General features: G+C 43.6%; 6 protein-coding genes across 6 annotated transcripts in view; all 6 read left to right on the top strand.

Moving 5' to 3' along the window:
* Positions 1-11,670, top strand: part of LOC132466528 (protocadherin-10-like) — a 13,360-nt gene extending 1,690 nt beyond the window's left edge. The window contains exons 2-3 of the mRNA XM_060063779.1: positions 9,697-11,374; positions 11,650-11,670. Of these exons, the coding sequence (XP_059919762.1) occupies positions 9,697-11,374; positions 11,650-11,670 (1,699 nt within the window). The remainder of the gene's footprint in view (positions 1-9,696; positions 11,375-11,649) is intronic.
* Positions 7-2,674, top strand: LOC132465834 (acrosin-like). The gene is made up of 3 exons (XM_060062672.1): positions 7-1,099; positions 1,185-1,315; positions 1,707-2,674. Exons 2-3 carry the CDS (start codon positions 1,201-1,203, stop codon positions 2,036-2,038), a joined length of 447 nt encoding a protein of 148 aa, XP_059918655.1. The 5' UTR covers positions 7-1,099; positions 1,185-1,200; the 3' UTR covers positions 2,039-2,674.
* A 562-nt stretch (positions 11,671-12,232) lies between the features above and the next one.
* LOC132465832 (protocadherin beta-16-like) lies at positions 12,233-14,960 on the top strand. The gene has a single exon (XM_060062670.1). The coding sequence runs from the start codon at positions 12,410-12,412 to the stop codon at positions 14,939-14,941; it is 2,532 nt and encodes an 843-aa protein (XP_059918653.1). The 5' UTR covers positions 12,233-12,409; the 3' UTR covers positions 14,942-14,960.
* Positions 14,961-15,934: 974 nt separating this feature from the next.
* LOC132466527 (protocadherin alpha-C2-like) lies at positions 15,935-18,917 on the top strand. The gene has a single exon (XM_060063778.1). The coding sequence runs from the start codon at positions 15,935-15,937 to the stop codon at positions 18,389-18,391; it is 2,457 nt and encodes an 818-aa protein (XP_059919761.1). The 3' UTR covers positions 18,392-18,917.
* A 192-nt stretch (positions 18,918-19,109) lies between these two features.
* On the top strand, positions 19,110-21,916 carry LOC132465829 (protocadherin alpha-C2-like). Its single transcript, XM_060062666.1, has one exon. It carries the CDS (start codon positions 19,351-19,353, stop codon positions 21,850-21,852), a length of 2,502 nt encoding a protein of 833 aa, XP_059918649.1. The 5' UTR covers positions 19,110-19,350; the 3' UTR covers positions 21,853-21,916.
* A 125-nt stretch (positions 21,917-22,041) lies between these two features.
* Positions 22,042-26,121, top strand: LOC132465830 (protocadherin alpha-C2-like). The gene has a single exon (XM_060062667.1). It carries the CDS (start codon positions 23,174-23,176, stop codon positions 25,658-25,660), a length of 2,487 nt encoding a protein of 828 aa, XP_059918650.1. The 5' UTR covers positions 22,042-23,173; the 3' UTR covers positions 25,661-26,121.
* Positions 26,122-26,464: the final 343 nt, after the last annotated feature.

Raw genomic sequence — 26,464 nt, 5'->3', positions numbered from 1 at the left:
CACTCCCGTGACTACGTACTGAGAACATTTGAGGTCACGGCAATTGTTACCCCCGCGGCTAGATCCCTCCAGGGGGGACGTTCTTGATGTTAATTGCCTCCTTGGGACGGCCCAGCAGTGTATCTAAGGATCCTCCATCCTCCCATAAGTCTCGTTGAGACTCTTAACAGCAATAACCAGGTCTCCAATAGCACATGCAGTGCAAGGCTACTACACGTGCGCGTGGATCTTAGCCTGCACGCAGATCATGACATGCGCGTGGATGATGGCCTGCCCGTGTAAGCCAAATGCGTGGAAGTGTAACTTCCAGAAGTTCCAAGTGAGCTGTCCTACTTTGTGCCAGAAAAAGCTGTAAGGACTACAAACTTGAGGCAGCCCTCGTGTGACTTTTAATTAAAAAGCTTGCTCGAGGAGCATAAAGCAAATATTAATGGAAGAATGATGCATAAATTCCACAAAACAATTACGTGGATACTTTTCTTAATTTCCTCCTTGGCACGCTTTCCTTTGAAGATTAAAATCGTGTTTCGTTTCATCCCGGTGGGGTTTTAATTGGTTTTTGTGCGTAGCTGGCGAGGAACGTATTTAGAATACCGATGCTAATAATACGCTTACATCGCATTCTCCGTGTTAACAACTCTAAGTAAATTAATAGAGCGTGAAATACATATGAGACACAAACCGGAATTAATTCCACTCGATAACTCTATTTCACCCCCCGTGTGACACAGCCCTCCCTGGTGCACCGTGTGTGGTGACTGGTATCCACTCCAACGGCTCCAGGTTGAAACCAGTTAAACCTGTAATATGGCAGCCATCCACGGGGAGCAATGGCTTTCTCGGAATCCGTTAGAACGCGAATTAGCAACGATTCACTGGTGATAAACATGAAGAACCCAGCTCTATTACATTTCCCTCCTTAATGGTCCTAGGTTGCAGATTAGAAAACTTAAAAGTAAAAATTGAATGCTTTAATTGAGTCATGTTTCAAGTATGATGCGGGGAACTAAACTCGTTTTATTCTTTTCTTTTTTCAGCTCAAGCAGCCAAACACAGACTGGACGTTGACGAAAAATCAAAACTCCAATTCGATTAAAAGGTATACCACCAAAATGATATTGTTTAATTGTGCCAAAGTTAGGGTACCATGTGAACCAAGGCTAATGATGTGTATTCCCCTACAGCTATAACTCTATAAACATGGACGGCACGCTGATGCGCAAGGCCATGCATGCCGACCCTGAGAACTATGTGAGCTCCATGGCCCCTGGGCAGTACTGGACCTGGGGAAACCACATGAGGGGCGGAGGGAAAGGTACGCGAGGCCAGATCTCCCCACCAGCAAACAACCTCTGGGTGTAACCCCACCACCCATCCTCAATTAAGAGGAAAGCCTGTGTACCGACTGTAATGTTTCCCAGTGTTAGAAAAACAATCTATTTTGTGTCATCCCATCTTGTTAAACACACCAAAATATATTTTGATGATATCCTGCACATTTTCTATTTCCTTTTCTATTTGATATTGATTTAACATCGCCGGTGTCCCATGCTGTACTTGCCCCGCACTGTACTAAAGTAAAGTTAGAAGGTCCAAAGACCCCCTTAAAGCGCCGCCGTCCCCCTGGAAGTCCCAGAGAAGCCATGAGTGACCCTGCTTCTTCTGCCCCCTCCCCCGCTAACTCCGACACTCATCTCCCAAAACAGACAACAAGATGTCCGCCGCCGTGCCCGCCGTCCCCGCCCGCTCCTGGACCCCCCGCTGCACCCCGCCACCCCAGCAGCAGCAGCCCTCCCTGCCCCCCCTCCCCCCGCACCCCCACCCCCACCCGCACCCGCACCCCCACCCGCCTCCCGACTACCAGCACAACGTGTACATCCCCGGCACGCCCTCCGGGTTCTGCACCCTGAGGCCCGTGGTGCACCGCAGCGAGCTGGACGTGCGCAACGCCTTCTCCACCTTCGGCAAGAAGAGGCGGCTTCAGATGTCCCCGCAGGGCGAGGCCGCCATCATCAACAACGACCTGTACAACGATTAAACTACGGGCTTGGCTGTTGAACGCGCGCACAGCCCCAGGGCTGAGGCAGACCGGGGTGCGGTGGGGTGATCCATCTGGTTTCTGCAACCTTCAAGAAAGGAGGATGAAGAAGGAGACATGAGAAGGAAAGATGCTGGCTTTTTCTGACATTGGTTCGGTGTTGGTGGACTCATGAAGCGAGCAAACGAAAGACGTTTCAGACAGTTTGTGAAGGGGGAGCTGGACAATGAACTCCTGCAGAGATGGAGAAACAAATGGTGACGCCATTTTTATATGGTTGGCATTCATGTACATCTTAGTCTTTTCGTCCTCCTCTTGTAATTATTATTATTTAGACAATCACGTTGAAGCGGTTATTGATTCATCCAAAAGGTGTGGAAGTGTGTAGTGAACAGTGAAGGAAGACTTTTTGCACATCTTCATGAATTTATATTTTTTATAAAAACACGAACGGAAATGTTTTCTTTTGATTTGATTGAATATGCTTCAGGAGGTGTGCATATTAAAGGGCATCATATAATCATATGTAATATGCAAGATGCCGTTGACACATGCAGTTTTAACGGGGTGGGGAGGTAATCATCAACAGCCATGTACTGGAACCATTTTCTGAAAATAAAGTATTTTTTTCTCAAATGTAGATTTAATCCACTGGCATGCACGAACACACACACGCACACACACACACACACACACACACACACACACACACACACACACACACACACACACACACACACACACACACACACACACACACACACACACACACACACACGCACACGTGCACACACTCACACACGGTAGTCCTATGTCTATATACATTTAACTGCAAGTTCACTAAATCCATATTTTATAATCTTGAGTCAATAATTTAAGGCCAACAAAACTTAGTTTCATCAGTTATTTTGCCTTCGTAAGCTGTTTTCCGTGTTGAGGAATAAATATTGCAAAATGCTAAGATATGCTAATTGGACCGCGCGCATTTCCATTTGCCCAGAGAGAATACAGAGGGTTCATTAACTGAACAAACAGAGCCTTCTCTCCTGAAATATCACTTTAATTAAAACCATGAGAATGAATCCTAGCAGTCAGGTGGGGGAGGGGGGGGGGGGGGGGGGGGTGCTCAGTTAAAATGCCACACCTGGATGCCATTTTGGGCATATGGCCCCTTTCTCTGTGACCTTTCACGTTGAAGAATGAGAGAGAGGGAAAAAAACTGATTATAATCAAGTGAGGTAGCCTAATTAGGTTGTGCGCATGAATCACATTGACGATTATTCTGTTAATAACCAAATGGCTCCCCTCAGAGAGAAGGGAGCCACTTGTTCTCTGAGTGAAGGCGGATCCATAGGGAGCTGTAGGAGGATGAAGGAGCAGGATTTCTAGGCAAGTCCACTTACTTTCAGACGAGCAAGGGTATTCGACTAGCTATTTCCTTTCAGGGACACTATGAGGCATATAATATGCCCAGTTCTGTGTGGAACCTGAAACTGATTAGCCTCTTCTATTTTTCATGAATATGCCTATAGGCATAATGTTAACGTTCTTTCATCAAGAAATGGTGGTGTCTTAGAAAAATAGGTTCAAATGTAGGTCGTCAATTTAATTTCAGACAAGTGCACAACAGATAGGAACCAATCCTGTCAATTGTCCACGACAAAACATTACGCGGTGGGAGCTCGCCATCCCCCTGGTGCTGAAAATGTCGGAACACTGACCAGCCATTTGTACTGCAATTTATACGTTCAACCACCAGGCGGCGACTGTAGAACGTGTGTATTACATTGGTTATACATTATAATGCAGGAAACTAATGCCTTATACGTGCAGATATTAAATGCACAAAAAAAGATAAAATTGCATTAAATATTCCGAGAAGCCCCATAATGAAAAGGAATGTGACTCCAATAATGTCTGGAGGTGCCCAATCAAAATAGGCTACATTTCTAACCTTAATCATTTCCTTAAATTGTAATCGTCGTTAAACTGGGTGAAAAAATATATATTTTTGTTTTAATGCTATTATAGTCATTAATATAAATGTAGGCATGGTAAACAAACATTATGATAACGTCAGAGAAGGAATCAAATTATATATCGTCAGCAGAGGGCGTCAGTGAGTCATAATATAAAAGTGTTGGATATGCTGTACATTGCCATGACCAATGTGTGTACTTTCAAACATTTGTTACCTTTATCATCTTTAGATAATTACCGTAATTCATAATGCCAATTTATGTATATATCTGTTGGCCTATTACACGATGGTCAATAGAAAATATATAACGCAAAAAAGTGTGTCATGGACGTCAATCACACACTTAAATTACATTTTGTTGTGGTTGTTTTACTTTATTTGAAATGCAAAGATTCAATAAGGAATAGGCTATAACAAATCAATATACGTTAATCTAAACAATGTGGCATCATAAGATCCATATGTAATCTTAAAGGTCCCATGACATGCTATTTTATGTATTCTTTAATATAGGTATTAGTGGGCAACTAACACAGTATTCAAAGACGTTCCCTAAATTCAGCCATGGTGCAGAGTTACAGCCACTCCGAGCCAGTCGCACATTGAGCTTCCCCCAAATGCGCTGTTTCGGTGGGCGTGTCAAGGAGGAGGGTGGGGGTGTGGCCCTGAGCAGCTTGCAGCCACCATGCGCTCTGTTTACAGTGGATGTATCGCAATGGCGAGGCGCACACAGCCTTTAGCCGTGTTCTGTAAATATTCTAGAACACACGGGAGTCCTGGAGCTCTATATCTAAATATTATCATATAGCCTACACAGATATCTATATCATATAATATATATTATCACGGTCAAAAGCTGTGTGAGCCGATATTATGAATCTCAAACGACCGCGTTGGGTTCTGGTTGAGAAGGAATTGGGGGAAAGGAACTGTGGTTTGACTCGCTGAAGTACATGAACTGCGACATGCCGCCGGTTGCCGCGAGGCACCATCGCCCGGCAGCGGGCAGCGGGCAGCAGGCAGCGCGCGGTTCAGTCGACTTCAGGTTGATGTGAAAGTGGAAGAACCAGAGACGTCGCAGAACCCGACAAAGTCGTTTGTGATTCATAATATCGTCTGGAGGCGCACACAATATGTTATATGATATAGATATCTATGTATATGATATTATTTAGATATAGAGCTCCAGGACTGTAACGCAAGTGTTGTACACTTCCTTGTTATTTGGATAACCGTTCTGCTGTTGGTGTGATGGCGCATAACACGTCGGACTCTCGTATCTGGTATTTCTACAACGAGACTCGTATTGGGGGTTATCTCAGCCAAGGTTGAGAATGAATTGGGGGGAAGGAACTTTGGCTTTGACTCCCTCAAGAACATGAACCACGACATGGAGGAGAAAGGGATTGTTGGCGGCGAATGTCTCCCGCTTGAGCCCCGCTGAGGGACCACCGCCGGAGGCGGAGGTGCATAAGCGCTGCCCGGCAAAGATCCCTTTCTCCTCCTTGTCGTGGTTCATGTTCTTGAGGGAGTCAAAGCCAAAGTTCCTTCCCCCCAATTCATTCTCAACCTTGGCTGAGATAACCCCCAATACGAGTCTCGTTGTAGAAATACCAGATACGAGAGTCCGACGTGTTATGCGCCATCACACCAACAGCAGAACGGTTATCCAAATAACAAGGAAGTGTACAACACTTGCGTTACAGTCCTGGAGCTCTATATCTAAATAATATCATATAATACATAGATATCTATATCATATAACATATTGTGTGTGCCTCCAGACGATATTATGAATCACAAACGACTTTGTCGGGTTCTGCGACGTCTCTGGTTCTTCCACTTTCACATCAACCTGAAGTCGACTGAACCGCGCGCTGCCTGCGGCCGGCTGCCCGCTGCCGGGCGATGGTGCCTCGCGGCAACCGGCGGCATGTCGCAGTTCATGTACTTCAGCGAGTCAAACCAAAGTTCCTTTCCCCCAATTCCTTCTCAGCCATGGCTTAGAGATGACCCCCACGACAGTCTCGTTGTGGAAATACAAGACACGTCAAAGAACCGACAAGAAACACTTGCGTTACAGTGTGTGTATTCACACACACACACATGTGGCGCTCGTACGGTCGAGTCTCATTGGCGGGCCAACGTCTCTGGGCGGGCCAGGCAGAGTAAGGGGAGGAGCTGAGATTACTGATGACGTCATGAGCACAGACATTCCAAATCAGCGCGCTTGAGCCTCCGTTTTTTCAAAGGCGAGCAGAACAGCTAGTGCTAGTTTTACACCAAACGCAAGTTTTAGCCACTGGGGGACCATAGGCAGGCTAGGGGAACTCATATTTATGTTAGAAAACCTCCCAAAGTGAGATTTTCATGTCATGGGACCTTTAAGGGATAAACACAAGATGGACATTGTTTGTACATTGTCCATCTTCGGAGGAATGTACAACAATCCTCAGAGGAATCATTTTGCATTAAAAGGTTAGGGTTAGGGTTAGAGGTTAAGGGTGGATAACTGAGAAGATTTTTAGAAAAATAAACCTTTTTACCTTGTTCACTTAACCATTATTTATATTTGAATAATCTATTATTCAGTCACTAGTGTGAAATCAGTTGTCAAGGGCAAAGAAGAGAACATTCTCTTCTACTGTTTAGGCTTCCCAAAGACAAGCTCAGAAAAACGAATTTACAAAGCCTAGATTTCCTACATGAGGAAATAAGATAATAAACACAATCATGACCAACAGGGAATATGCACTATAGTAGGCCTATAAACATTTGCACATATTGGGCATGAATTTCAGGAACGCAATATTATTCTTAATCTGTTAATATCTCCCCAAGAAACTTTACTTACACAAACGCCCACAGTGTGTCAACGTCTTGGTCTATGCTCGGGGCTCTGTGCTGTCTTTGGACCAGCCGCCCCCAGCCCTGAGGCCCATCATGGTGGGCTGCCCTGCATGGGGCCGGACTAGGCCATCAGAGAGGGAGGGGCATGTACCGCCTCCCTGCTGAACGAGAGACGATGGGGAAATAGAAGAATGGAGCAGGAGCACTCAGACTATCACAAAAGGTGTATGAGGGAAAGCCTAGCACTTGTTGAATAATTATCCTACCCTTAGAAGGATTATAGTCATTGTCTTGCCTTATATTCTTTATTTAGAAGAGATAAATGTCATTCTTTGGTGAGTCTTCTGAAGAGACTCTTGTTTCTTAAAAATATTGTCTGATGTTCTGTGCCATATGTACGAATATTTCTTGTACAATATAATTATTCGGATGTGGTTGAGACAACCTAAAAGTTCAAAGTTGTTGTGAAAGGAATGGATAAGGGAGGTGAGGTTAGAGGACGAGGGGACCTGGGTGTTCCCTGATAGATAAGGGGAGGTGAAGTTAAAGGAGTAGAAAACTGGTTGAAAGTTTTGCCACGTGGCTAACCAAGTTGTCCTTGAAGACCATGAACATAGCGGTAAGAAAGGGAAGTTGGTTGATGTTGAAGCCATGCACGGGAATTGTTTGAGATCCACCCTTGGAGGTTATGGTTATGGGGGGAATCACAGAGCAAGACTATATAAACTGTTTTGCCGAAGCTGGAAAAGCAGTTGTTCTGCAGACCAGCCCGGCTTTTGCATTGCCATGTTAAAGTTCTTAATAAAAGTCTTAAACTTTATTCAGTGTTTTCCTGATGTCTTTCCTAGTTAGGGTTGAAGTGTTGTATTTTCCAAAACACATTTCACTTCATCCAACAGTGCAGCCATTTACAACCTCTCAATTACACTAATAGGAGGGTCTCTACATCTGCTCAACTTTTACATCTTAGCTTCGAAAAGATCAATGAAAGCAAAGGCTCCTAGCATGACTGCTCCTAGCTCCCTATGTTGGAACTATTGAGTGGTTCCGTGGTCCACCATTTTCTGTAAAATAATTGGTCTGATGGAGTGAAAGAGATGGTGCAACTCTCTCTCTCTCTCTGGGGCTTTGGACTAGAAGTACCAGCCATCACTAACCTTGATCCACTCCTATAATTGCTTCATTAGGTAAGGTTTTGTTTCATAAGCCATTTATGAATGACGATAAGATGTTTCAGGTTTTGTTTTTGAGTAAAGACCTTAAAAGGTGCTGCAGGTAAGATTTAAGATCTATCATTTTATTGTGAGAAATTAGAATATCTCTTTTGAAGTTCATGCTTTATTTAGATCTCCATTTAGATTTAGACCATCCCAGTCTCCTTTCTGACCAATCAGAGAATCTTTGCTCGTTCTGGGAATACATCTTGCGGTGAAGTCCGTCCAAGGTGTATGAAAGCAACACTTCAGATGGTTCATGGGCAGAGAAGTAAATTACTTGTTTATGTTGTTCCTGTTTCATTTTGAAATCGTACCTTCTTGCTCTTTTATGCTCACGTTACATCGCCAGAATAGTACAAGCATCACCTTTAATACATTTATTAAAATAACTTTAATTCATTTTCAGGTGAAAGGCATGCCTTTGAAAAGTTTGATTTAATGTGTCAGTCCCCTCACCATGTGCACATCTTTGACCAGACAACTGTGAGGACGTCACAACAATGAAAATAATACTGAAAGAGAAGCACCCATGTAGCAATGAGAAGAAAAGGAAAAGGCGGTTTATGTTCATATTGCAACGCGGTGCCAAAATTAAACGTCCTTATTTATCTTTTCCTGACATCACCCTTGTTTGTTTGAGTGTAAGTACAGTCACATGGTGTCACTGTTCACCACTAAATCAACCAGATTCATGTTGCTTTCGAAGACACACCCATTCAAACAGGCAATGGAACGGCACGCACACAATACAGCGATGCTATATCTTTTTTACGTTTGGTTTAAAAGGTAGTCTGCCGGCCTGCTATATGCAAACAGGAAGAAACGTTTCAAGTCGGTGGTGCAATTAAAACAACGGCTTTCGGAAAGAATATCCCTTTCGTAAGGATGCAAAAGGGAAGGATTTCGCCAGCTTTCTTCGCAGTCTTTGTCCTAAGTGGAATATGGCCCGCTGCACTGGGCGTGACGAGGTACTCTATACCGGAGGAGCTGGAGAGAGGCTGGGTTGTAGCAAATATTGCGGCAGACTTGGGACTGGAGGCTGGAGGTCTGGCCCAACGGGAGGTAAAACTTGATATTTTCCACAATAAAAAATATTTAGATGTTAACAAAAATACAGGAGAGCTCTATATCATTGAGAAAATGGACAGGGAAAACCTTTGTCCAACTAAGACCACGACCTCTTGTTTTCTTAAGCTGGATGTGATAATAGAGAGTCCGTTACGCATTTTTAACATCGAACTGGAGATAAAAGACATAAACGATAACGCTCCCCACTTCAGACGGGACCGGGTAGAATTGGATGTGTCCGAGTCGGCCACACCAGGAGAGAGATTCTCGCTGCCCAATGCAGTCGACCCAGACGTTGACGTAAACACTATAAAGACATACAAACTCAGCGTCAGCGAGCAATTCACGATAGAAATACAAACGGGTAGCGACGGAACCAAGTACGTGGACTTGGTGCTGACCAAAGCTTTAGACAGAGAGCAGCGCGCCGTTCACCACCTCGTCCTGACCGCAGTGGACGGCGGAGTCCCGGTGCGCTCAGGCACAGCTAACATCATAGTTCGGGTACAAGACACAAACGATAACGCCCCACATTTCGACAAGCCGATGTATACGATCAACATGACAGAAAATACACCCATTGGTACCCGGGTGATTAAATTAAACGCAACGGATCTCGACGAAGGTGCGAATGCGGACATAATCTACTCCTTTACCCTGTACACGTCGGAGAAAACACAAGATGTATTTTCATTGAACCCGAGCACCGGGGAGGTAACGGTGAGGGGAACTATTGATTATGAGGACATGAAGTTCTATGAGATGCACGTTGAGGCCAAAGACAAGGGCCTGCATCCGTTACAGGGGCAGTGTCGAGTGGTCGTCCATGTGACAGATATGAATGACAATCATCCGGTGATCACCATGCAGTCGGTTAAGAGCACGGTCAGTGAGAATACACCAGTAGGCACAGTAATAGCCCTTGTGGGAATAAGCGACAAAGACACGGGAGATAATGGCAAAGTAAGCCTAGCTATCCGTCAACCGCATCATCCTTTTATTCTCAATATGTCATCAGAAAGCCCCTACCATTACGAGCTCATAGTATCAGAACCTTTAGACCGCGAACGTCTCGCCGAATATGACGTCACGTTAATTGTAACGGATTCTGGGTCGCCCGCATTATCCGATAATGAAACGATATCAGTTCATTTACTCGATATCAATGACAACGAGCCACAGTTCCCCCAGTCGTTTTACACTATACGAGTAATGGAGAATAATGCACCTGGATCGTTGTTGAGTTCCCTCACTGCAGTTGACCCAGACCTCCATGAAAACCAGTATCTAGTGTATTTTATCATAGAGAGGGAGATAGCCAACACCTCCATGTCCATGCTGTTCTCCATTAGCCCAGAGAATGGTAAACTCTTTGCTCTGAAGACGTTTGACTATGAGATTGAGAAGGAGTTTCTTTTCCACATTGAGGCCAGAGACTCTGGTGTTCCTCCACTCAGCAGTAATGTGACTGTCCACATCATTATTGTCGACCAGAATGACAACACTCCAGTCATAGTGTCCCCATGGCGCGCTCACGGCTCAGTTGTGGAGGAGAAGATCCCCAGATCCACCGACAAAGGCTCTCTGGTTTCCAAGGTGATTGCTATCGACGGCGACTCTGTGTTGAACTCAAGGATTACCTACCAGTTTCTACAGGTGACGGACGCCACCTTGTTCAGTCTGGACCAGTACAACGGAGAGATCCGGACCATGAGAATGTTCAGTTACAGAGACCCCCGTCTCCAACGGCTTGTTGTGGTTGCCAAGGACAACGGAGAGCCCGCTCTCTCTGCTACCGTTACCATCAAGCTGTCCACAGTGGAGACCGCGGTCAAGGCCTACTCAGACATGAGCGAAGTGCCCCTAGAGTACGACATCTTTTCAGACTTAAATCTGTATCTGGTCATCGGCCTGGGCTCGGTGTCCTTCCTCTTGTTGATCACCATATTGGTCACCATCGTTCTCAAGTGTCAGAAACCCAAGTCCAGCAAAGCTGCTCCTCCCTGCAGGAACAGTGTGGTCAGTGAGAGGAACTCTTTTGCAGATTCCACTCTGGTGTCCAACGATGCCTACTGGTACAGCATGTTTCTAGCGGAGACCAGGAAAGGGAAGCTGGTGGTTAGACAGCCAGCGCCAAAGGGCTCCAGGTACATAGTGTCCAGTTTACCACGGAGCACTGGCCTCACAGAGACGAGCGGCTCAGCACCCTCCACGCTGCAGGTGAGGACTGCGACAAACAATTCATGTGTTCATCTGGTGATTTCTAAAATATATTCTAGCAAAACATTTTATTGATCTTGTTTGGAAATTAATCAATTCCATTGATTTTATTTCCACCATTGTGTCGTTTACATGCAAAACGTTACTTAATTTTTTAGCAATTCAAAATAATTGGCACTAAAGCATACGACTCTTACAGTTAAATACATGCTCTATTTTTTATCAAACCATTATTGACAAATAATCATCCGTTGTTGGACAAATGATTGTGAAAGTGTGACTTTGAAATCAAGTGAAGGTTTGTCGAATACATAGGCTACATCAAATTACGATTTCCAGTAATATCTGCCAGGATGTACATGCTTGTTCTTTGCGAATAGAGTCGCTGTTCACCACTCGAACACGTCTTATGAGGTCACAGTGACCACTGCGCTCAGAGTCGACGCCACGATCTGCGCAATTAAACAGCTCCCGGTGGTAGAATTGGGTTGTGGATTATTAGATTGTTTTGTGCAAGATATCTGGCGTAGATTGGAGGATTATTTTGTGTATCGAAACGTTGCATCAACGAGGACATTAATGAGGACTGCACAATACAATTAATTGTATTATTATGATTAATTGCAATAGATTATTATCATACATATTTTTTAGTTGTAGCCTACTCTGCAGATGAGAACTTCAATGGCGGAGTCTCTTTTATTTTCCCTAATATGAATCCATCGTAATTTAAAAAAGAAAAATCCTTGATTTATATTTAATTCATAATAGTGTTAGCCTGTGACATTTATTTTTTGAGGACGAAGTGGCTGATGTAGTACGCCATGTGGCACTGTTGTCTCATCCAAGGGCTTGAGTAGCCTGTCCTTGCATTCTCAATTAGTCAGCCCCTTCGACCGCAGCGATGCTTGCAGGGTTGGCAGAAAGACGGGACACATTGTGATTGCTCCTTTTTCCGCAGATTCATTGTATTTGGACAAACAACGCAAACAAACTGTAAAACGGGGAAATTATTTTTGCTATTAATTTAAATATATGTCGATCAAGCTGGATTTTCATAGGCCTACAACAATGAGAAAAAGGTATGTCTGGAAATCTATACTTTTGTTCGCTCTTTGGCAATTATCAAATGCAGCGACTCATTATTCTATATCCGAAGAATTGAAAGAAGGATCCGTTGTTGCCAATCTGGCCGCAGATCTAGACTGGGATGTAGAAACGCTCAGTGAAAGAAAGATGCGCCTGGATATTGTGGCGAACAAAAAATATTTGGACGTGAACAAAGAGACGGGCGAGCTGTATATTGTGGAGAAAATCGACAGGGAACACATCTGCCCATCCAAGACATCTATTCTCTGCTATCTAAAACTAGAGGTCATACTTGAAAATCCGTTACGAATGTTTAACATCGAATTGGAGATTTTGGATATAAATGACAATGCCCCACAATTTAGAAGAGACGCAATACGTTTGGACATAGCCGAGTCGACGTCAGCAGGGGAAAGGTTTTCCCTGAGCAATGCAGTAGACCCCGATATTGGATCGAACTCAGTCAATACGTACTACTTAAGTGAAAGCGAACATTTTAATATTGAAGTACAAACTGGGAGGGATGGGTCAAAGTTTGCTGACTTAATCTTGAAAAAGGTTTTGGATCGAGAGAAGCAGGCCGTTCATCATTTAGTTCTCAGCGCGGTTGACGGCGGTACACCGACCCGCTCCGGTACAGCCAGCGTGATTGTTCATGTCCTGGACATTAACGACAACACTCCTACCTTCGACAAGGAGGAATATAACATTAAGGTTATTGAAAACTCTCCGATTGGAAGCCTCGTCGTTCAACTGAATGCCACAGACATAGACGAGGGTTCAAACGCTGACATAACGTACTCTTATAGTCTCTACACCTCAGAGAAAACCCAAGAAACATTTAGTATAAATCCATCTAACGGAGAGCTTACTGTAAAAGGCATATTAAACTATGAGGATTTCAGGATTTATGACATGGAAATCTTAGCCATGGATAAAGGGGCAAACTCCTTATCAGGACAATGCAAAATAAGAATTTTAGTTGAGGACATGAACGACAATCACCCAGAAATATCAATTAAATCCTTTCAGAGTCCTATCAAGGAGAATGCTGAATTAGGCACTGTGATAGCAGTTGTTAGTATCAGTGATAAGGATTCTGGTGATAATGGTCAAATTGATCTTACAATTCCAACAAATTTACCGTTTAAACTAAAGGAATCGTCAGGTAATTTCTTTGAGTTAATTGTTTCTGAATCGCTGGACAGAGAAAAAGCTCCTGAATACGAAATAACATTCACAGTTACAGACAGAGGTTCTCCTCCATTATCTGATAATGAAACCATGACCTTAGAGCTACTGGATGTTAATGATAATGTCCCCCAGTTCCCTCAGTCTTTCTATACTATTCGTGTAATGGAGAATAATGCTCCTGGAGCCTTGCTAGATACTCTTACTGCTTATGACCCAGATCTGCATGAAAACCAGTATCTAGTGTATTTCATCATAGAGAGGGAGATAGCCAACACCTCCATGTCCATGCTGTTCTCCATTAGCCCAGAGAATGGTAAACTCTATGCTCTGAAGACGTTTGACCATGAGATTGAGAAGGAGTTTCTTTTCCACATTGAGGCCAGAGACTCTGGTGTTCCTCCACTCAGCAGTAATGTGACTGTCCACATCATTATTGTGGACCAGAATGACAACACTCCAGTCATAGTGTCCCCATGGCGCGCTCACGGCTCAGTGGTGGAGGAGAAGATCCCCAGATCCACCGACAAAGGCTCTCTGGTTTCCAAGGTGATTGCCATCGACGGCGACTCTGTGTTGAACTCAAGGATTACCTACCAGTTTCTACAGGTGACGGACGCCACCTTGTTCAGTCTGGACCAGTACAACGGAGAGATCCGGACCATGAGAATGTTCAGTTACAGAGACCCCCGTCTCCAACGGCTTGTTGTGGTTGCCAAGGACAACGGAGAGCCTGCTCTCTCTGCTACCGTTACTATCAAGCTGTCCACAGTGGAGACCGCGGTGAAGGCCTACTCGGACCTGACCGAAGTGCCCCTGGAGTACGACATCTTTTCAGACTTAAATCTGTATCTGGTCATCGGCCTGGGCTCGGTGTCCTTCCTCTTGTTGATCACCATATTGGTCACCATCGTTCTCAAGTGTCAGAAACCCAAGTCCAGCAAAGCTGCTCCTCCCTGCAGGAACAGTGTGGTCAGTGAGAGGAACTCTTTTGCAGATTCCACTCTGGTGTCCAACGATGCCTACTGGTACAGCATGTTTCTAGCGGAGACCAGGAAAGGGAAGCTGGTGGTTAGACAGCCAGCGCCAAAGGGCTCCAGGTACATAGTGTCCAGTTTACCACGGAGCACTGGCCTCACAGAGACGAGCGGCTCAGCACCCTCCACGCTGCAGGTGAGGACTGCGGCAAACGATTCATGTGTTCATCTGGTGATTTCTAACATATATTCTGGCTCTGCAAACTATTTGATCCTTTTCGGTTGGAAATGTATCGATTTCATTGAATAGTTTTATCCATCATTGTGACATCTGATCATGCAAAACATAACTTAATTTTTAGTTGTTCAAAATAACTGACTTTATAGTAAACAAATCAGTACTGTTAAATATGCACTCTTTTTTTAACTAAACATTATTTCTTGTTGATCATCATTTCCTTTTGCTTTGTTGGATGAATCATTGGGAAAGTGTGACTTTGAAATCAAGTGAGGTTTTGTTGAAAATAGTAATCCAAATACAATTTACAGTAATATCTGTGAGGATTTACTTACGTGTTCCTTGCGAAAGGAGTCGGTGTTCACAATTTTGAACGTATTATGAGGTCACAGTCACCACTGCACTACCTCAGAGTGCGCAAGTGAACAGCTCCCGGTGCTAGAATTTGAACGTGGACTGTTCTGTTGCTTTGTGTCAGATCTCTGGCTTAGTTTGGAGAATTATGTTATGTAGGCCTACGCATCAATGTGGCCATCGCTACTATGGGCCAATGTGCAAAGGTTACAGGAGATAATCTGTTTCTTAAAACGATGGAAAATCAAGACCTGGACTCAGTATGTGTTGATTTGTATTTAATTTGCTTCATTGAAATCCATAGATGCAGTGACTCATCGTCTATTCAATAGACGATGGATTGGAGGAAAGTACTGGTCACTAATTTGGCTTCTGATCTGGGCCTCAACGTTATTCTGTGTTTCAGATAATCACATGTTATCTATGCAAAAATAGTTACCAGGATTTGCTTGGCCATGTGTTTGATTTGCAATTCAGCCGTAGTGTGGTGCTGTTCTCTCGTTTAAACACTCGGGTGTCAGAAGTCGTTTATGTGCAGTCAGCCTGGATGTCTGGGAGAAGGAGGGTGTATTCGGCGAAATATTGCCCTGCACGCGTTTTTGATTCGTCCTCATACAACAATTTATATCTATAGCAAAACAAACGTTGGATCTGGGACCTTGGAAATTAAAAAGTATATGCATTGTATCGGGAAAAATGGATTATCCCACAATGGATTCAGATACACTACGGCTAGGAAAAAGGTGCGTCAGGAGCTCCATTGTTTTCATCGCTCTTTTACACTTTTCATCTGGCGTATCGCATTATTCAATTCCTGAAGAAATGAAAGAAGGATCCGTTGTTGCCAATCTGGCCGCAGATTTGGACCTGGATGTGGAAACGCTCAGTGAAAGAAAGATGCGCCTGGATATTGTGGCGAGCAAAAAATATTTGGAGATGAACAAAGAGACTGGCGAACTGTATATTGTGGAGAAAATCGACAGGGAACATATTTGCAACACAAAATCGTCTATTTCATGCTATTTAAAGCTAGAAATCATACTTGAAAATCCCGTACGAATATTTAATATTGAATTGGAAATTTTGGATATAAACGACAATGCCCCTCAATTCCGTCGAGACTCAATACGTTTGGACATAACCGAGTCGACGACAGCAGGGGAAAGATTCTCTTTGAGCAATGCAGTAGACCCCGATGTTGGAACGAACTCAGTCAAAACGTACTATTTAAGTGAAAGCGAACATTTTAATATCGAGGTACAAACTGGTAGGGATGGGTCAAAGTTTGCAGAATTAATCTTAAAAAAGGCTTTGGACCGAGAGAAGCAGGCCGTTCATCATTTAGTTCTCAGCGCGGTTGACGGCGGTACACCGACCCGCTCCGGTACTGCCAGCGTGATTGTTCACGTCCTGGACATTAACGACAACACTCCTACATTCCACAAGGAGGAATATAACATAAAAGTCATGGAAAACTCTCCGATTGGAAGCCTCGTCGTTCAACTGAATGCAACCGATTTAGACGAGGGTTCAAACGCTGACATAACGTACTCGTATAGTCTGTACACCTCAGAGAAAACGCAAGAAATGTTTAATATAAATCCATCTAACGGAGAGCTCACTGTAAAAGGCATGTTAAACTATGAGGATTTCAGGATTTATGACATGGAAATCATAGCTATGGATAAAGGGGCAAACGCACTATCAGGACAGTGCAAAATAAAAATGTTAGTAGAAGACATGAACGACAATCACCCAGAGATATCTATTAAATCCTTTCAGAGTCCCATCAAGGAGAATGCTGAATTAGGCACTGTAATAGCAGTTGTTAGTATAAGTGATAAGGATTCTGGTGATAATGGTCAAGTTGATCTTACAGTTCAAGCTAATTTACCGTTTAAACTAAAGGAGTCGTCAGGTAATTTCTTTGAGTTAGTTGTCTCTGAAGCGCTAGACAGAGAAAAGGCTCCTGAATATGAAATAACATTCACAGTTACAGACAGAGGTTCTCCTCCATTATCTGATAATGAAACCATGACTTTAGAGCTACTGGATGTTAATGATAATGTCCCCCAGTTCCCTCAGTCTTTCTATACTATACGTGTGATGGAGAATAATGCTCCTGGAGCCTTGCTAGATACTCTTACTGCGTACGACCCAGACCTCCATGAAAACCAGTATCTAGTGTATTTTATCATAGAGAGGGAGATAGCCAACACCTCCATGTCAATGCTGTTCTCCATTAGCCCAGAGAATGGTAAACTCTATGCTCTCAAAACGTTTGACCATGAGATTGAGAAGGAGTTTCTTTTCCACATTGAGGCCAGAGACTCTGGTGTTCCTCCACTCTGCAGTAATGTGACTGTCCACATCATTATTGTGGACCAGAATGACAACACTCCAGTCATAGTGTCCCCATGGCGCGCTCACGGCTCAGTGGTGGAGGAGAAGATCCCCAGATCCACCGACAAAGGCTCTCTGGTTTCCAAGGTGATTGCTATCGACGGCGACTCTGTGTTGAACTCAAGGATTACCTACCAGTTTCTACAGGTGACGGACGCCACCTTGTTCAGTCTGGACCAGTACAACGGAGAGATCCGGACCATGAGAATGTTCAGTTACAGAGACCCCCGTCTCCAACGGCTTGTTGTGGTTGCCAAGGACAACGGAGAGCCCGCTCTCTCTGCTACCGTTACCATCAAGCTGTCCACAGTGGAGACCGCGGTCAAGGCCTACTCAGACCTGACCGAAGTGCCCCTGGAGTACGACATCTTTTCAGACTTAAATCTGTATCTGGTCATCGGCCTGGGCTCGGTGTCCTTCCTCTTGTTGATCACCATATTGGTCACCATCGTTCTCAAGTGTCAGAAACCCAAGTCCAGCAAAGCTGCTCCTCCCTGCAGGAACAGTGTGGTCAGTGAGAGGAACTCTTTTGCAGATTCCACTCTGGTGTCCAACGATGCCTACTGGTACAGCATGTTTCTAGCGGAGACCAGGAAAGGGAAGCTGGTGGTTAGACAGCCAGCGCCAAAGGGCTCCAGGTACATAGTGTCCAGTTTACCACGGAGCACTGGCCTCACAGAGACGAGCGGCTCAGCACCCTCCACGCTGCAGGTGAGGACTGCGGCAAACAATTCATGTGTTCATCGGGGGATTCTAGCTCTTTAAACCATTTTATCCGTTTCATTTTTGAGAATAATCAATGTCATTGACTTGTTTTTATCCATGATTTTAACATATGCACATGCAAAACTAAACAGTTTTTAGTAGTTCAAAATAAATTACACTAATGAGAAAAAGCCTCGGTACAATCACATGCTTTAATCGAGGAAGCAACTATTTTTTGATAACATTATTATTTCCGCTTGCTTTGCTTAACGAATATATGGGAAAGTGTGACTTTGAAATCAAGTGAGATTTCTTTGAAAACGATTTCGAGTAGAATATTTGAGGATGTAAATGCGTGCTCTTTGCGTCTTGAGTCGCTGTTCACCATATGAACACGTCTCATGAGGTCACAGACAGTCACCTCTACACTTCTTCAGAGTGGACGCCACGAGCTGCGCAAGTGAACAGCTCAGGTGCTAGAATTGGAATGTGGACTATTTGTTATTTTCAGCAAGATCTTCGGCTTAAATTGGAGGATTTTTTTGTAGACGCATTGCGTTGCATCAACGAGGACATCAATGAGGGCTGCATCAAGTAATTCAATGTATTATTCTGATGAATTGTAATAGTTTTTTTTAATTATACTCAGCAGGTAAGAAACTCAATTGCCAAGTCTTTTCCAATTCCACTCATATTAATCCATTTTAATTAAAAAGAAAAAAAATCCTTGATTTATTTTGAATTCATAATATTGTTATATTACAGGGATAGGTATTTATTGAGGGTGAAGTGGCTGATGTAGTACGCCATGTGGCACTGTGGTCTCGTTCAAGGGCTCGAGTAGCCTCTCCTTGCATTTTAAAATTGTCAGCCCCTTCGACCGCAGCGATGCTTGCAGGTTTGGCAGAAAGACGGAACATATTGTGATTACTGCTTACATTGTATTTGGACAAACAACGAACACGAACGGTAAAAGGGGGAAATTGTTTTTGTCTTGAAATAATACCTATATTCAAGAAATGGATTCGAATAGGGCTACAACAATGAGACAAAGGTATGTCTGGAACCATATACTTTTTTTCGCTCTATGGCAATTTTCAAATGCAGTGACTCATTATTCTATATCCGAAGAATTGAAAGAAGGATCCGTCGTTGCTAATTTGGCCGCAGATCTGGACTTGGATGTGGAAACGCTCAGTAAAAGAAAGATGCGCCTGGATATTGTAGCGAACAAAAAATATTTTGACGTGAACAAAGAGACGGGCGAGCTGTACATTGTGGAGAAAATCGATCGGGAACACATCTGCCCAACCAAAACATCTATTCTGTGCTATCTTAAACTAGAGGTCATACTTGAAAATCCCGTACGAATATTTAATATTGAATTGGAAATTTTAGATATAAACGACAATGCCCCACAATTCCGACGAGACTCAATACGTTTGGACATAGCCGAGTCGACGTCAGCAGGGGAACGGTTTTCCCTTAGTAATGCAGTAGACCCCGATGTTGGAACGAACTCAGTCAAAACGTACTATTTAAGTGAAAGCGAACATTTTAATATCGAATTACAAACTGGGAGAGATGGGTCAAAGTTTGCTGAATTAATCTTGAAAAAGGCTTTGGACAGAGAGCAGCAAGCCGTTCATCATTTAGTTCTCAGCGCGGTTGACGGCGGTACACCGACCCGCTCCGGTACTGCCAGCGTGATTGTTCATGTCCTGGACATTAACGACAACACTCCTACATTCGACAAGGAGGAATATAACATTGAGGTCATGGAAAACTCTCCGATTGGAAGCCTCGTCCTTCAACTGAATGCTACAGACTCAGACGAGGGTTCAAACGCTGACATAACGTACTCGTATAGTCTCTACACCTCAGAGAAAACGCAAGAAATGTTTAATATAAATCCATCAAACGGAGAGCTTACTGTGAAAGGCATGTTAAACTATGAGGATTTCAGGATTTATGATATGGAAATCATAGCCATGGATAAAGGGGAAAACGCTTTATCAGGACAGTGCAAAATAAGCATTTTAGTCGAAGACATGAACGACAATCATCCAGAGATATCTATTAAATCCTTTCAGAGTCCCATCAAGGAAAATGCTGAATTAGGCACTGTAATAGCTGTTGTTAGTATCAGTGATAAGGATTCTGGTGAAAATGGTAAAATTGATCTTACAATTCCAGGAAATTTACCGTTTAAACTAAAGGAATCGTCAGGTAATTTCTTTGAGTTAGTTGTCTCTGAATTGCTGGACAGAGAAAAAGCTCCTGAATACGAAATAACATTTACAGTTACAGACAGAGGTTCTCCTCCATTATCTGATAATGAAACCATGACTTTAGAGCTACTGGATGTTAATGATAATGTCCCCCAGTTCCCTCAGTCTTTCTATACTATACGTGTGATGGAGAATAATGCTCCTGGAGCCTTGCTAGATACTCTTACTGCGTACGACCCAGACCTCCATGAAAACCAGTATCTAGTGTATTTTATCATAGAGAGGGAGATAGCCAACACCTCCATGTCCATGCTGTTCTCCATTAGCCCAGAGAATGGTAAACTCTATGCTCTCAAAACGTTTGACCATGAGATTGAGAAGGAGTTTCTTTTCCACATTGAGGCCAGAGACTCTGGTGTTCCTCCACTCAGCAGTAATGTGACTGTCCACATCATTATTGTGGACCAGAATGACAACACTCCAGTCATAGTGTCCCCATGGCGCGCTCACGGCTCAGTGGTGGAGGAGAAGATCCCCAGATCCACCGACAAAGGCTCTCTGGTTTCCAAGGTGATTGCTATCGACGGCGACTCTGTGTTGAACTCAAGGATTACCTACCAGTTTCTACAGGTGACGGACGCCACCTTGTTCAGTCTGGACCAGTACAACGGAGAGATCCGGACCATTAGAATGTTCAGTTACAGAGATCCCCGTCTCCAACGGCTTGTTGTGGTTGCCAAGGACAACGGAGAGCCCGCTCTCTCTGCTACCGTTACCATCAAGCTGTCCACAGTGGAGACCGCGGTCAAGGCCTACTCGGACATGACCGAAGTGCCCCTGGAGTACGACATCTTTTCAGACTTAAATCTGTATCTGGTCATCGGCCTGGGCTCGGTGTCCTTCCTCTTGTTGATCACCATATTGGTCACCATCGTTCTCAAGTGTCAGAAACCCAAGTCCAGCAAAGCTGCTCCTCCCTGCAGGAACAGTGTGGTCAGTGAGAGGAACTCTTTTGCAGATTCCACTCTGGTGTCCAACGATGCCTACTGGTACAGCATGTTTCTAGCGGAGACCAGGAAAGGGAAGCTGGTGGTTAGACAGCCAGCGCCAAAGGGCTCCAGGTACATAGTGTCCAGTTTACCACGGAGCACTGGCCTCACAGAGACGAGCGGCTCAGCACCCTCCACGCTGCAGGTGAGGACTGTGTCTAACGATTCATGTGTTCATCTGGGGATTTCTAACATATATTCTAGCTCTGCAAACTATTTGATCCTTTTCGTTTGGAAATAATCTACTTCATTGAATAGTTTTATCTATCATTGTGACATGGGATCATGCAAAACCTCACCCTCTATTTTTTTAGTTGTTCAAAATGATTAACACTAAATTAAACAAATCACTACTCTTAAATATACACGCTCTTTTTTTAACCAACCATTATTTCTTGTTGATCAGCATTTCCTTTTGCTTTGCTGGACGAAACATTCGGAAAGTGTGACTTTGAAATCAAGTGAGGTTTTGTTGAAAATAGTCATCTAAATATGATTTGCACTGCAGTAATATCTGTGAGGATTTACCTATGTTACGATGGTCAAGCATCAGGGAGACGGAGGCGAAACTGTTGAATTTTCTTACTTTTATTTTCCTTTAGAAAATAAATCAAAACATTGCTATCAGGCTTTGGTGTACACATACAGCATCAGATCAAAAGCATAGGCTTCTCTGATCGAGTAGGAAAGCAGCACAGGACTAAACGCAACAGATCTGCAGTACACCATATGGCCACGGGTGGCTCCCATTCACACTTATTAAACAAGGCAGTTTTATTTTGGCGAAAATCCTATACAATAATACACTACATTTTGAACTCTGTTAAACTTACATGCGTGTTCCTTGCGAGAGGAGTCGGTGTTCACATTTTGAACGTATTATGAGGTCACAGTCACCACTGCACTACCTCAGAGTGCGCAAGTGAACAGCTCCCGGTGCTAGAATTTGAATGCGGACTGTTTTGTTGTTTTGTTTCAGACCTCTGGCTTAGTTTGGAGGATTATTTTGTTTACGCATCACGTTGTATCACAGCGGCCATCGCTACTATGGGCCAATGTGCAAAGGTTACAGGAGATAATCTGTTTCCTAAAACGATGGAGGTGAAACGTAAAATCAGGAGCTGGACTCACTATGTGTTGATTTGTATTTAATTTGCTTCATTGAAATCCGTAGATGCAGTGACTCACTATTCAATAGACGAGGGAATGGAGGAAAGTAGTGGTCACTAATTTGGCTTCTGATCTGGGCCTCAACGTTATTCTGTTTTTCAGATAATCATTTCTAATGCATGCAAAACAAGTTACCAGGATGTGCTTGGCCATGTGTTGGTTTTGCAATTCAGCCAAAGTGTGGTGCTGTTCTCTCGTTTAAACACTCGGGTGTCAGAAGTCGTTTATGTGCAGTCAGCCTGGATGTCTGGGAGAAGGAGGGTGTATTCTGCGAAATATTGGCCTGCACGCGTTTTTGATTCGTCCTCATACAACAATTTAGAAATATAACAAAACAAACGTTTGATCTGGGACCTTGGAAATTAAAAAGTATATACATTGTATCGGGAAAAATGGATTATCACACAATGGATTCAGATACAGTACGGCTAGGAAAATGGTACGTCAGGAGCTCCATTGTTTTCATCGCTCTTTTACACTTGTCATCTGGCGCATCGCATTATTCAATTCCTGAAGAAATGAAAGAAGGATCCGTTGTTGCCAATCTGGCCGAAGATCTGGATTTGGATGTAGAAACGCTCAGTGAAAGAAAGATGCGCCTGGATATTGTGGCGAACAAAAAATATTTGGATGTGAACAAAGAGACTGGCGAGCTGTATATTGTGGAGAAAATCGACAGGGAACATATTTGCACCACAAAATCGACTAGTTCTTGTTATTTGAAGCTAGAGGTCATACTTGAAAATCCCTTACGAATTTTTAATATTGAATTGGAAATTTTAGATATGAATGACAATGCACCTCAATTCCGACGAGACGCAATACATTTGGACATAGCCGAGTCGACGTCAGCAGGGGAAAGATTTTCGCTGAGCAATGCAGTCGATCCCGATATTGGAACGAACTCAGTCAAAACGTACCATTTAAGTGAAAGCGAACATTTTAATATCGAGGTACAAACTGGGAGAGATGGATCAAAGTTTGCTGACTTAATATTGAAAAAGGCTTTGGACCGAGAGATGCAGGCCGTTCATCATTTAGTTCTCAGCGCGGTGGACGGCGGTACACCGACCCGCTCCGGTACTGCCAGCGTGATTGTTCATGTCCTGGACATTAACGACAACACTCCTACTTTCTACAAGGAGGAATATAACATTAAGGTTATGGAAAACTCTCCGATTGGAAGCCTCGTCCTTCAACTGAATGCTACAGACTCAGACGAGGGTTCAAACGCTGACATAACGTACTCGTATAGTCTCTACACCTCAGAGAAAACCCAAGAAATGTTTAATATAAATCCTTCCAACGGAGAGCTTACTGTAAAAGGCATGTTAAACTATGAGGATTTCAGGATTTATGATATGGAAATCATAGCCATGGATAAAGGGGCAAACGCTTTATCAGGACAATGCAAAATAAGAATTTTAGTCGAAGACATGAACGACAATCACCCAGAGATATCTATAAAATCATTTCTGAGTCCCATCAAGGAGAATGCTGAATTAGGCACTGTAATAGCAGTTGTTAGTATAAGTGATAAGGATTCTGGTGATAATGGTCAAATTGATATTACAATTCAAGCTAATTTACCATTTAAACTAAAGGAATCGGCTGGGAATTTTTTTGAGTTAGTTGTCTCTGAATCGCTGGACAGAGAAAAGGCTCCTGAATACGAAATAACATTTACAGTTACAGACAGAGGTTCTCCTTCATTATCTGATAATGAAACCATGACCTTAGAGCTACTGGATGTTAATGATAATGTCCCCCAGTTCCCTCAGTCTTTCTATACTATACGTGTGATGGAGAATAATGCTCCTGGAGCTTTGCTAGAATCTCTCACTGCGTACGACCCAGACCTCCATGAAAACCAGTATCTAGTGTATTTCATCATAGAGAGGGAGATAGCCAACACCTCCATGTCCATGCTGTTCTCCATTAGCCCAGAGAATGGTAAACTCTATGCTCTGAAGACGTTTGACCATGAGATTGAGGAGGAGTTTCTTTTGCACATTGAGGCCAGAGACTCTGGTGTTCCTCCACTCAGCAGTAATGTGACTGTCCACATCATTATTGTGGACCAGAATGACAACACTCCAGTCATAGTGTCCCCATGGTGCGCTCACGGCTCAGTGGTGGAGGAGAAGATCCCCAGATCCACCGACAAAGGCTCTCTGGTTTCCAAGGTGATTGCTATCGACGGCGACTCTGTGTTGAACTCAAGGATTACCTACCAGTTTCTACAGGTGACGGACGCCACCTTGTTCAGTCTGGACCAGTACAACGGAGAGATCCGTACCATGAGAATGTTCAGTTACAGAGATCCCCGTCTCCAACGGCTTGTTGTGGTTGCCAAGGACAACGGAGAGCCCGCTCTCTCTGCTACCGTTACCATCAAGCTGTCCACAGTGGAGACCGCGGTCAAGGCCTACTCGGACCTGACCGAAGTGCCCCTGGAGTACGACATCTTTTCAGACTTGAATCTGTATCTGGTCATCGGCCTGGGCTCGGTGTCCTTCCTCTTGTTGATCACCATATTGGTCACCATCGTTCTCAAGTGTCAGAAACCCAAGTCCAGCAAAGCTGCTCCTCCCTGCAGGAACAGTGTGGTCAGTGAGAGGAACTCTTTTGCAGATTCCACTCTGGTGTCCAACGATGCCTACTGGTACAGCATGTTTCTAGCGGAGACCAGGAAAGGGAAGCTGGTGGTTAGACAGCCAGCGCCAAAGGGCTCCAGGTACATAGTGTCCAGTTTACCACGGAGCACTGGCCTCACAGAGACGAGCGGCTCAGCACCCTCCACGCTGCAGGTGAGGACTGGGGCAAACGATTCATGTTTTCATCTTGTGATTGCTAAATTTTTTTCTTTCTCTGTTTAAGATTTAATCCATTTTGGTTTGGAAATTAATCGATTTCATTGAATTGTTTTATCCATCTTTGTGGCATGTGTACATGCAAAACGTAACTACATTTTTAGTCATTCAGAATAAGTGGCACAAAAAGACTACAATTATGTGCACTATTTTTTTAACAAACCATTATTTATTGCTAGTCATTTTTTCCATTTGCTTTCTTGGATGAATGATTGGGAAAGTGTGACTTTGAAATGAAGTGAGTTTTTTTTGAAGATATTGATCAAAATACGTTTTCCAGTATTATCTTCGAGGAAGTACATGCATGTTCTTTGCGTACAGAGTCGCTTTTCACCATTTGAACACGTCTTATGAGGTCACAGTCATCACTGCACATCCTCAGGCTGGACCTCACGAGCTGCGCAAGTGAACAGCTCACGGTGCTAGAATTGGGATTTGGACTATTTTCTTGTTTTGTGTAAGGTCCATTGCTTAGATTGGAGGATCCTTGGTGTAGGCCTATGCATAACGTTGTATCAACGAGGATATTAATGAGGACTGCATCAAACAATTCATTGTATTATTCTTATTAATTTTAATAGATAATTACGATGCACTATTTAAAATTTCACTTTGCAGGTGAGAACTTAAATTGCAAAGTCTCTTTCAATTCCACCCATAAGAATCCCTTGTAGGGGAATGTGTAAGAATGGCTATCACAACATAATTAAAAAAAAGAGAAATCCTTGATTTACATTTGATTCATAATATTTGTATACTATAGTGATAGGTATTTATGGAGGGCGAAGTGGCTGATGTCGTACGACATGT

The sequence above is a fragment of the Gadus macrocephalus genome, chromosome 10, assembly GCF_031168955.1.
Source record: "Gadus macrocephalus chromosome 10, ASM3116895v1".
NCBI classification, from domain to species: Eukaryota; Metazoa; Chordata; class Actinopteri; order Gadiformes; family Gadidae; genus Gadus; species Gadus macrocephalus.
The sequence above is the reverse complement of the archived record's forward strand: the minus strand, read 5'-3'. Positions and strand labels throughout refer to the sequence as shown.